Genomic DNA, 12,767 nt, shown 5'->3' with positions numbered 1-12,767 from the left:
GCCATCTGTTCATGCCTATAATCTTTCTCAGGACTCTCATATCTGCGGTCTCTAGTCTTTGGTCAAATGTTTTACGTCTGACCCAGCTTCTCAGATCCATAAGTTAAAACTGGTTTGAACATTGTCTTGTATGTAGCTAATTTAGTGTTCCGACTAATTTATCTCTTATTCCATATGAATTTATTCAATTGACTTCCTACCATACCAGCTTTGCTGATTCTGTTGTTTATTTCTATATTTAATTTACCATCTTCAGTAAAAATCGTGCCTAAGTAGCTGAAATGTTTCACTTGTTCCACAGGTTCTCCATTCACAACAATGTTGACATTTTCATTGATTCTGTCTATTTTCATTGTCTTTGTCTTTTTATTGCTGACTTTCATACCATATCTATTACAACAGTTATTCAATTTAGTCAGGGAATCTTGCAGACTTGTAGCAGATTTATTTAGAAGTATAACATCATCTGCATAAAGCAAAGAGCTGACATTAACATCTCCAATTTTGATATCATGTTTAATACCACTTTCCTTCATAATGTGATCCATATAAATAATGAATAACAGAGGGGATAATGTACATCCTTGTCTCACACCAGATTTAACATTAAACCATCTTCCTGTACTTCCTTCAATTCTAACTGCTGACTTACAACTCAAATAAAGACTAAGTATTGCTTGATATAATGCCCCAAAGTGCCAAGAGAGAAGCTATTCAATAGCTTCTCTCTTGGCACCTTGTCATATGCCTTTTCCAAATTGACAAAACTTAAATACAGATCTCTGTTATATTCCCATGCTTTCTCGACTATTTGTCGTAAAGTGAAGATCTGATCCTGACAGCCTCTATTTGGCCTGATTCCAGCTTGTTCTTCACCAAACTTTTCTTCTACAATTCTTCTGAACCGTTTCTAAAGTATACTTGCATAGATCTTGCCAGGAACACACAGTAGGGAAATACCTCTATAATTCTCACATTCAGTTTTATTTCCCTTTTTATATATGGGTACTATGAGAGCTCTACTCCAATCATCGGGAATTTGTCCCTCTGTCCAGGCTTTCTGAACTATGCAGTGCAGCCACTGTAAGAATCTTATACTACCGTACTTCAGCATTTCTGGTCGAATATCATCTACTCCTGCTGCCTTTGATGGCTTTCTCTCTTTCAAGTATGGATATGTATATTCCTGACTGCATGCCTGGTCAGTGTTTTTTACCACTGTGCTATCACTGCTTGTTTCATTTAGCACGTTTTCAAAGTAATTACTCCATACTTCAAGGATATCTTTTTCTCCCATTTTCATGTCACCTTTATCAGCTCTAACTCCTTTTACAGCACTCTTTCCTCTATTCCTAAGCTTCTTCATCAACCTCCAGAATATTTTGCCACCTTCTTGTTATTTATTTTCTATGTTCTTGCCAAAGTCCTCCCATGTCTTTTGTTTAGCTAGTTTTACACAGTGTTTAGCATTCTTGCATTTGTCTCTATATTCTCTAAGAGCACAAGCTGACTTATTTGACAGGAACTTTTGGTATGTTTTCTTCTTTTCCTTCCCTGCCTCTCTGGCAGAATCAATGTTTTCTTCCGAGTTTGCCACTGAATCTCCAAGGTTTGATTCCTGTTCTCAAACTCTTTCATTTTTTCTTCAATAATCTTTGTGTATTTTAGCCTACAGTTCACATCTGAGAGCTGCTCAACTTTTATTCGCTTTAAAACTTTCTTACATGTTATTCTTTTCAATATGAAATTCAATTTTATCCTGCTCAAGAGTAAATAGTGATCACTTCCAATTTCAAATCCTCTGTACACTGTGGTGTCCTGCACCAGGGAGAAAACATCACCATCAACAATAACATAGTCAATGAGACTTTTCTTATTCCTAGCCTCTTCTCTCCATGTGAATTTGTGCACATTTTTATGTTGGAACATGGTGTTAGTAATAACCAGTCCATGTCCTGAGCAGAAATCCAACAGATATTTGCCATTATTATTAGCTTTGCTCTTTTCTCCAAATTTTCCCAAAATATTTTTGTATGTCTCACAATCATTTCCTACTTTGCTATTTAGATCCCCAACAAGGACCAACTTTTCATTTTTCATTGTGTCAGTTGCTTTTTCTAAAGCCTCAAAAAATTCCTCCACTTCTACCTTAGTAGAACCTTCTGTGGGACCACAGGCACAAATAAGTCTCATTGTCCAGTTCCCCATTCTCATATTTGCCCACATTACTCTACTTGAGACTGACTGCCATTCAAGAAGATTAGCCTCGTATTTTGTGTTGAATACTATGGCTACTCCTTTTCCTTGATTGTCATTGCCTGAATATAACATTTTGTATTTATTGCTCAGAAAGATCTCACCAGTTTTGGTCTTTTTTGTTTCAGTCACCCCTATTATGTCGATCTGGTACTTATTTAATTCCTCAGCTAGCTCCATTTGTTTGCCATTCAGGCTTCTTACGTTGATAGTACCGATCTTTAACTCTGGTGATGATGTTGAGTTGGGGTTTATTTTCAGATTTGTTCCAGTAGCTGACTTTTCGCTGTTCGCATTGGTTCCCTGGCGAAAACAACGGGGGCCTTGTTTAACCGGGCAACGCTCCAGCCGGCATGAAATTTTGTCATGTTGTACCATCATTCTATATTTTGGTTTAACTAATAAGAATACAATTTGTTCGGCTAAATCCCAAATTACCAGCCCATCCTCGTCCGTTCACTATCCAAGTAGATACCCAAAAGGGTGCACCACGAGAAGGTGAGGATTGGACATTAGGTCAGAAGCCCTGGTCTTTTCTCCGCATTCCTTTAAAGGCTATGTGGAGTTCTCCTCTCAGTTATACAGCTTTGACCCTTATGGTGGAACAATTCATATACCAACGTCAATGTGAAACAACTGGCAGGTGGAAGAATCTGAATACAGATCAATGGCTGGCAGTTCGAGCCACGTTAGCTGGCTATTGCAGATGTGGAATAGATCGGGACCTAATCACATTACTATCCTATAGTCGGCCATGGAGAAATGGAAATATCTTGCAACATCTCAAGCTGTAAATAGTTACAGGGAAGAAACAGAAACTATGAGTAAAATGAGTGCTGCAAATGCACTCCATGATGATGTCAACTTAAATCCGAAAGGAATGTCAGCATCTGATATTCCTCATTTGAAAACAAAGTCTTGAAAATTGGAATATGAGAACATTATATAAACTAGGGAATTTTGACAACCTTATACAGGAAATGAAAACACTCAAAGTTGATATGATGGGAATTAATGAAACAAGATGGCCTAACACGGAAAAAATGAAAAAAGATGGCTTTACATTTGTATATTCTGGTGGAGAGAAGCAGGAATATGGAGTGGCTTTCATGATTAAGAAAGGCATCTTTAAATCTGTAATGGGACTGTGGCCCATAACCCATAAATGAAAGAATGATACTTATTAAAGTAGCCGCAAAGCCTTTTAACATCATAATTACTCAGGTTTATGCCCCTATGATGAAGAAGAAGAAATAGATTTTTATAATAACTTACAGGGGTGCTTAAGGGTCAAAGCTGTATAACTGAGAGGAGACTTCCACATAGCCGTTAAAAGAATGCGGAGAACTGATCAGGGCTTCTGACCTAATGTCCAATCCTCACCTTCTCGTGGTGCACCCTGTTGGGTATCTACCTGGATATTGAACGAACGAGAGTGGGCTGGCAATTTGGGATTTAGCCGACCAAATTGTATTCCTATTGGTTAAACCAAAATACAAAATGATGGTACATCATGACAAAATTTCATGCCGGCTGGGGCGTCGCCCGGTTAAACAAGGTCCCCGTTGTTTTTGCCACGGAACCAGGGTGAACAGCAAAAAGTTAGCTACTGAAACAAATCTGAAAACACATTCCAAAACACAACATCACCAGAGTTAAAGATCGGTACTATCAACATAAGAAGCCTGAATGGCAAAGAAATGGTGCTAGCGGAGGAATTAGATAAGTACGAGATCGACATATTAGGGGTGACTGAAACAAAAAAGACAAAAACTGGTGAGATCTTTCTGAGCAATAAATACAAAATGTTATATTCAGGCAATGACAATCAAGGAAAAGAAGGGGTAGCCATAGTATTCAACACAAAATACGAGGCTCATCTTCTTGAATGGCAGGCAGTGTCAAGTAGAGTGATTTGGGCAAATATCAGAATGGGGAACTGGACAATGAGACTTATTTGTGCCTATGGTCCCACAGAAGGCTCTATTAAGGTAGCAGTGGAGGAATTTTTTGAGGCTTTAGAGAAAGCTACTGACACAATGAAAAAGGAAAAGTTGGTACTTGTTGGGGATCTAAATAGCAGAGTAGGAAATGATTGTCAGACATACAAAAATATTTTGGGAAAATTTGGAGAAAAGAGCAAAGCTAATAATAATGGCAAATATGTGTTGGATTTCTGCTCAGGACATGGACTGGTTATTATTAACACCATATTCCAACATAAAAATGTGCACAAATTCACATGGAGAGAAGAGGCAAGGAATAAGAAAAGTCTCATTGACTATGTTATTGTTGATAATGATGTTTTCTCCCTGGTGCAGGACACCAGAGTGTACAGAGGATTTGAAATTGGAAGTGATCACTATTTAGTCTTGAGCAGGATAAAATCGAATTTCATATTGAAAAGAATAACATGTAAGAAAGTTTTAAAGCGAATAAAAGTTGAGCAGCTCTCAGATGTGAACTGTAGACTAAAATACACAAAGATTATTGAAAGAAAAATGAAAGAGTTTGAGAACAGGAACTAAACCGTGCAGATTCAGTTGCAAGCTTTGAAGAAAACCCTGATTGATTCAGCTAGAGAGGCATGTGGTGAAGTTGTCTGCAAGGAAAGAAAAATTAGAACTCCATGGTGGACACAGGAAGTTAAAGAGGCAGTGAAGGAAAAGAAGAAAGCATATCAAAAGTTCCTGGCAAATAAGTCAGCTTGTGCTCTTAGAGAATACAGAGACAAATATAAGAAAGCTAAACAGTGTGTAAAACTAGCTAAACAAAAGTCATGAGAGGACTTTGGCAAGAACATAGAAAATAAATATCAAGAAGGTGGCAAAATATTCCAGAGGTTGTTGAAGAAGCTTAGGAATGGAGGAAAGAGTGCTGTAAAAGGAGTTAAGATGATAAAGGTGAAATGAAAACGGGAGAAAAAGATATCCTTAAAGTATGGAGTAATTACTTTGAAAATTTGCTAAATGAAACAAGCAGTGATGATAGCACAGTGATAAAAAAAACACTGACCAGCATGCAATCAGGAATACAATGAAATGTGGAAAGGCAGCAGGAGTAGATGATATTTGACCAGAAATGCTGAAGTATGGTGGTATAAAAGTCTTGCAGTGGCTGCACTGCATAGTTCAGAATGCCTGGACAGTGGGACGAATTCCCAATGATTGGAGTAGAACTCTAATAGTACTCATATATAAAAAGGGAAATAAAACTGAATGTGAGAATTACAGAGGTACATCTCTATTGAGTGTCCCGGTAAGATATATGCAAGTATACTTGAGAAACGGTTGAGAAGAATTGTGGAAGAAAAGCTTGGTGAAGAACAAGCTGGATTCAGGTCAAATTGAGGCTATCAGGATCATATCTTCACTTTACGACAAATAGTGGAGAAATCATGGGAATATAACAAAGATCTGTATTTAAGTTTTGTCGATCTGGAAAAGGCATATGACAAGGTCCTCCCAAGAGAGAAGCTATTCAATACGCTACAGTTATATGGTGTGAATGGGACATTATATCAAGCAATACTTAGTCTTTATTTGAGTTGTAAGTCAGCAGTTAGAATTGAAGGAAGTACAGGAAGATGGTTTAACGTTAAATCTGGTGTGAGACAAGGATGTACATTATCCCCTCTGTTATTCATTATCTATATGGATCACATTATGAAGGAATGTGGTATTAAACCTGATATCAAAATTGGAGATGTTAATGTCAGCTCTTTGCTTTATGCAGATGATGTTATACTTCTAAATAAATCTGCTACAAGTTTGCAAGGTTCCCTGACTAAATTGAATAACTGTTGTAATAGATATGGTATGAAAGTCAGCATTAAAAAGACAAAGACAATGAAAATAGGCAGAATCATTGACAATGTCAACATTGTTGTGAATGGAGAACCTGTGGAACAAGTAAAACATTTCAGCTACTTAGGTATGATTTTTACTGAAGATGGTAAATTAAATATAGAAATAGACAACAGAATCAGCAAAGCTGGTATGGTAGGAAGTCAATTGAATAAATTCATATGGAATAAGAGATAAATTAGTCGGAACACTAAATTAGCTGTATACGAGATAGTGTTCAAACCAGTTTTAATTTATGGATCTGAGAGCTGGGTCAGAAGTAAAACACTTGACCAAAGACTAGAAACTGGAGATATGAGAGTCCTGAGAAAGATTAGTGGTGTGAACAGATGGCATCAATGGCAATATCATATTAAAAACGAGAATATTAGGAAAGAACTTGACATTGTCAGCATCCAGGAATGCGTTAGCAGCGCTAATCTCAGGTGGTATGGTCACTTAAACAGAATGGGCGAGATAAGATTATCAAAACAAGTGTTCTCTGCCAGTCTGGCAGGAAAACAACCCAGAGGAAGACCAAGATATAGGTGGATTGATACGGTACAAAGTGCTTTAGACGATAGAAATATAAGATCTGGTAATGTTGGAGTCTTGACTAGTAATAGACTGATTTGGAGGACAATTGTAGATAGGAAGTTAGTAATGATGTAAATTTTTCATGTAGTGAGGGTGTATAGGATATGATAGGAATTTGATGATGATGATAACATACAAGAATATGTAAAATCAAATGAGATAATCATAGTGATGGGTGACTTGAATGCAAAGGTTGGAGAAGGGAAAGAAAATCCAGTTGTTGGATAATTTGGAATGGGCGAAAGAAATGAAAGTGAGAGATTGATACAATTCTGCATTCAAAACAACCTATGCATAATTAATACTTTCTTTCAACATCCGAAGTGCAGACTATATACTTGGACAAACCAAGATAACTAAGAAATCAAATAGATTTCATAATGATAAATAATAGATACAAAAATAATATAACCAACATTAAATCATACCTAGGTGCTGATATAGGTTCAGACCATAACCCTGTTGTGCCTACTTTAAAAACTAAACTAAAAGGCATTTCTAAAAACCAATCATACTGAAAGACTTGACATTTCTGAATATACTGGTGTTTAACTCAGAAATTAGAAAAAAATTAGATCATGTAGGATATAAAACAGAAGACTATATACTCTGCAAACATGGGAAATTGAAAACAGATGGTTAAATTTTAGAAGTGTAATATACGAGATAGCTATCGAGATTCCAAAAATTAAATGCAATAAGAAAAACCCTGGATGATGGGGTTTTTCTTATTGTATCAATGAAAGACTAAAAATGAAAGTATAGAATACTCAGGAAAATTATAAAAAATGAATGCAAGAAGACTGAAGACAAGTGGCTAAATCAAAAATGTAAAGAAATAGAGGAATTCTACAACAAACACAATAGTCAAATAAGTCAGCACAAGCTGACTTATTTAACTTTTATGCTTTCTTCTTTTCCTTCACTGCTGTTTAACTTCCTGTGTCCACCATAGACTTCTGATTTTTCTATCCTTGCAGAAAACTTCACATGCTTTCTCTGACTGAAGCAATCAATGTTTTCTTCAGGGCTTGCCACTGAATCTCCAAGGTTTGATTCCTGTTCTCAAACTCTTTCATATTTTAGTCTACAGTTCACATCTGCAAGCTGCTCAACTTTTATTTGCTTTAAAACTTTCTTACAAGTTCTTCTTTTCAGTATGACATTCAATTTTATCCTGCTCAAGACTAAATGGTTATCACTTCCAATTTCAAATCCTCTGGACACTAATATCCTGCTCCAGTGCGAAAACATCACTGTCAATTAGACTTTTTTTTTTATTCCTTGCCTCTTCACATTTCTTGCCCATTTTTATGTTGGAACATTGCATTAGTAACAACCAGTCCATGTCTTGAGCAGAAATTCAACAGGTATTTGCCATTATTATTAGCTTTGCTGTTTTCTCTGAATTTTCCCAAAATATTTTTGTATGTCTGACAATCATTTCATACTCTGCTATTTAGATCTCCAAGGACTAAATTTTCCTTTTTCATTGTGGCAGTTGCTTTCTCTAAAGTTTCAAAAAATTCCTCCACTTCTACCATAGTAGAACCTTCTGTGGGACCATAGGCACAATGGTCCCACAGAAGCATGGGCTGCAGCTGCTATTACTTTTGTCGGGGGGACTGTGAAATAATGAAAACAAATTTAAAATGTTTTAAGACTAAGTAGATATTTTTTTCTATCTTAAAAGAAATGTTTCATGTGCTGCAAATGTACAATAAAAATATAAGATAACATGACATGTCAAATGTGTATGGAAGATGCTAAAAATGTAACATTTGATTTTTGCAATATATGCTGTGAATGTTTTGTAGTGAATATAAATACAATAAATATTATAATATGTCTATTATGAATTTTTTTTTATGTGGGCCATGAAATATTTTAATTTTTCCAAAGGGGCCTTTACATCCATAAGTTTGGGAAGCACTGGCCTATTCTGATATTTGCCTACATCACTCTACTTGATATTGCCTGCCATTCACCTCATATTTAGTGTTGAATACTATAGCTGCTACTACTTTTCCCTGATTGTTAATACCTGAATGTAACATTTTGTATTTATTGCTTAGATCTCACCAGTTTTTGTCTTCTTTATTCCAATCACCCCCTATTATGTCAATCTGGTACTTATCCAATTCTTCAGTTACTCCATTTCTTTGCCATTCTGGATTCTTATGTTGATAGTACCGATTTTGAACTCTGATGTTGAGTTAGGGTGTGTTTGAGTATTTGTTCCAGTGACTGACTTTTTACCATTTGCCTGGTTCCCTGACAAAAACAATGGGGGGGGGGGCTTGTTTAACAGGCCATGCCCCAGCCAGCATGAAATTCTGTCATGTTATACCATCATTTTCCCTTGTGCTTTAAGTCAAATAAGAAATACAATTTGGTTGGCTAAATCCCTAATTGTCAGCCCATTCTCGTTCGTTCAGGTAGATACCTAACAGGGTGCATGACGAGAAGGTGAGGATTGGCCATTAGCCCCTAGTTGGTTCTCTGCATTTCTATTAAGGCTGTGTGGAGGTCTTATCTGTTATACAGCTTATATAACAGCCCTTATATTCTGAACTTTTGTGAAGATATTATGAACATATATTCAGTCAATAAGATGTATTTCTTGTGTGCTCGCACCATGTGTATTTATATATTTTCATTTTATACTATTGATATGTGTGCAGTTATATTGTAATGACTAGTCCATGTTCTGAACAAAAATCCAACTTATACTTACTATTGTTATAAGTGCTGTTTTCTCACAATTTTCCCAAAACATTTCTAGTCTTCAGGGAAGAGCTGTGCGTGTGGGGAGATTTTTCTAATGACTCAGAACATTTCTCTTCTTTCGAAGCATAGGCTCAAATAAATCATTGTTTAATCTCCATTTTGAAATTTGCCAATATCATCCTGTTTGTAATTGCTTACTTTTCAATGTGTTTAGTATTGTATATTGTGGAATGTAGCATAGTTAGAGAAAATACTTCTGTAACAATGTTTCTTTTTTGTAATACCAGTTATATAACTTATTTCTGTAATATCTGTATTAGGGATTTTGTGTTTATTACGTTTCCTGTACCTATTTTTAGTTGCTGCTTTAAGATTGTTGGATATAGATTGATTTTTCATTGCCTTTGTTTGACTGGATAATACCCCAGCCAGCAGTATGGCATTTGATCATATTGTGCTGTACCTGTGAATGGTTTAAGCCAATATAGCATACAATTTGGTCAGTTAAGTCAAATAATTCATCCTCATTCATTATCCAAGTGACCACTTTTTAATGAGGTGCACCAGTGGAAGGTGAGGATTGGATATATATATATATATATATATAGGCAGAAGCCTGGTTCATTTCTCTGTTTCCTTAGTGCTGGTGGTCTCCTAAGTGATCTAGCCTTACTGTTAAATTATCTTGTATTCAAATTTTAATTACAGGCCATAGAGTACACAAAAAAACTTAAATGAAATCTGAAAAAATGATCCAATTGTCAGGAAATATTCCACTGCACTATTAATTTAACCTTTTTTTGTGGGTATCTACAAGGTAATTTAATTATTCTTATCTACTTTCTACAACGATACTTAATTCTATCCAGGGTGGTTAAAGCATGGTCCATGATTTACCTACATATCTTTTACTTAAACTACAGGCAATTTTTCGCTTTGAGTTTTTTTTTTTTTTTCAGTTATCAACAAAATTGAAAATATGTACAGTAAATGCTAAATAGTGATAAATATGGCATTTCTATAACCATATTTGTAGATGTACAGTACTACTATATTGATATTGCTAATCTTCTACAGCTGATATAACTGGTCTGTTTCGAGCACACAGTGGAGAGCTTACAAATGATCACTTGGAAATGACAAAGTGTGTGTGGGAGGGACTGAAGCAGAAGATTTAACAGCTGAAATTTATGTTCATTCCTTCTCTTTTTAACAAAGAAAAAAAAAACAGATTTTATTTTCAAGTCACAATGTTAAAATTTTGAGCACACTAGAAAAGTGGCTACAGCTGTAAGAAATCTTAGGCATGCTATCATGAAATTGATAAAGAAAACAGAAGTCTCTCTCGACTATTATAACTTGATTTTAAAGGCTATGTTTTCATTTCTTCGGATAAATATCATTGTTTAAGCATAAATTATTTAATATAACTGTGGTCAAATTTCTTTGCAAACATTACGAGTGTTCACTAAGAAGTAACTTATAAAGTCACAACAACCTGTACTGTCAAGTCTGGGAGGAAAAATCCAGGCCATCCAAAGGAAAACTATCTCTGAGATCAGTGTTTATCCATGCACTTAGAATCTTCTCTGAACCTTCGCCTGAACAGACTTGTATAACAGCATATATAACTTCCCTTTCTTCTACAAATCTCCTTTTAATTTGCAGAGTTTACTTTCTAGTGAAGTGATCTTACAAGTAAGATTCTATAACTTTAATTTCCTTTCAACCAAAATAAATTGTATTCATTAACACTTGAAATGTTGTCCATTCAACTCATATTCATGTAATACTTCATTCTTACCAGATTATATGCATTTTTTTTGCATTAAATTTAGACACCATTTTCATTTATCCTTATTCCTTTAGCAGTATTTTGAACCCTCAAAATCATTTAAGAATATGCTGAACAACAAGGATCCAAACACTAACCACCTGGCTCTTATCTCCCTCAATACTAGTTCTTCTCAACCTTGATTGAGAAGAAAATGAAGAAACATGAGGAGCATTCTGAAAGTAATGTCTCTCTTCCAAAAAGGTGGTGTACAAAATAAAATGGACTTCTGTTTCTCCACCTTAACTTCCTCTTTCAGTACATTTTTTTTCCCCCCCCAAAGACTCCTAAGTCTAAAACTGAACTTGTTTTTGGAAATGTTTTCTCACTCTCTGCTTTGATCTGATAGTTTTCAAAATGAGTGTGTCCAATGAAATGAAGGGAGGATGTTCTGCAAACTTCAAATCTCTTTAATAGCCATTGAAGTGCATGAAGTTGTGGAATATCCTATAACTTGGACTTGGCTCCAATAGATTATTTCTTAAATTGAAGATATCTCAGCAATATTCATTTTGAAAATAATGACCAGATAAAAGGCAAACGGTGAGAAAATGACAACAGAATCAGTCCGAAGAGTTTTATGACTACTTTGAGAATTTTTTTTTTTTTTTAAATATGGTACAGAAAATGTACTGAAAGCATGGAGGATTGTATTAAGAAATGTTGCCTGAAAAATTTTATTTTTTAAATTTTAATTTCTTCTGTTAATCACTATAATTCATCTTTGGGTGGTGGTGAGGTTGATCTTTGAACTGAAACCAGTAAAGGAAAAAAAAAAAAAATCATGGTAATAATCCAAAAGAAAACATTAAATTACACTTTAACCTGAAAGTACAATTAAATTACTTAGAAAATTAAGGAAATAAATTTATTTGGCTATTGTGATATTAATGTACATATTATCATCTATAATTTAATGAATTTTTTTCCCTCCCACTCTTTCAGGGTCATGAATTTTATAGCCCACAGAAGAAGAATTACATATTTTTACATCCTTGCTATGAAGAATTAAAGCCAAGAGCTAAAAAATAGTTGATAAATATGTACACATGTAATATAGTATCATTATTATAAAAAATTTTTTTTGTTAAAACATGAACATCCTGTGTAATTTACTTCATTTAAAAGTAAACATTTTTATATAGAACGTGTTAATTCTCTTATAAAAATAATGAAAATTGAGTATTCTGTTTCAGAGAATTTAATAACACTATTTTCAGTTGGTAAAACTCATGCTGAAAAGTCAATCTGCTGGCACTATGTAACAGTTAACTAAATTTTAAACATCTGTATTTGAACACACCCAAGCTGTGATACCATATAAGAACATTTACATATTGAAGTTACAAGAACTGTGGTAGATTTGCTGCAGACTGTATTGCAACATTTCTTACAATATTGAGCTGGTTGCACTTGAAATGCAGGTGCTGAAATGTATTAATTACCATGTATTTTTCTAGTGTCTACACATGCACAGAACAGTTTCACAAGTTTATATATATGAT

The 12,767-nt window shown here is 34.9% G+C and overlaps 1 protein-coding gene across 2 annotated transcripts in view; it reads left to right on the top strand.

Annotated features, from left to right (window-relative positions):
- The window catches only part of Rae1 (ribonucleic acid export 1), a 127,464-nt gene extending 115,055 nt beyond the window's left edge, over positions 1-12,409 (top strand). For both annotated transcript variants that reach the window (XM_090415604.1, XM_090415605.1), the window contains exon 10: positions 12,208-12,409. In XM_090415604.1, coding sequence (XP_090271730.1) covers positions 12,208-12,294 — 87 coding nt within the window. In that variant the 3' untranslated portion in view covers positions 12,295-12,409. The remainder of the gene's footprint in view (positions 1-12,207) is intronic.
- Positions 12,410-12,767: the final 358 nt, after the last annotated feature.

Source organism: Typopeltis vanoorti, chromosome 3 (assembly GCF_054136105.1).
Source record: "Typopeltis vanoorti isolate ZY-2024b chromosome 3, IOZ_Tvanoo_1.0, whole genome shotgun sequence".
Classification (NCBI taxonomy): domain Eukaryota; kingdom Metazoa; phylum Arthropoda; class Arachnida; order Uropygi; family Thelyphonidae; genus Typopeltis; species Typopeltis vanoorti.
This window is presented reverse-complemented; position numbering and strand designations above follow the sequence as displayed.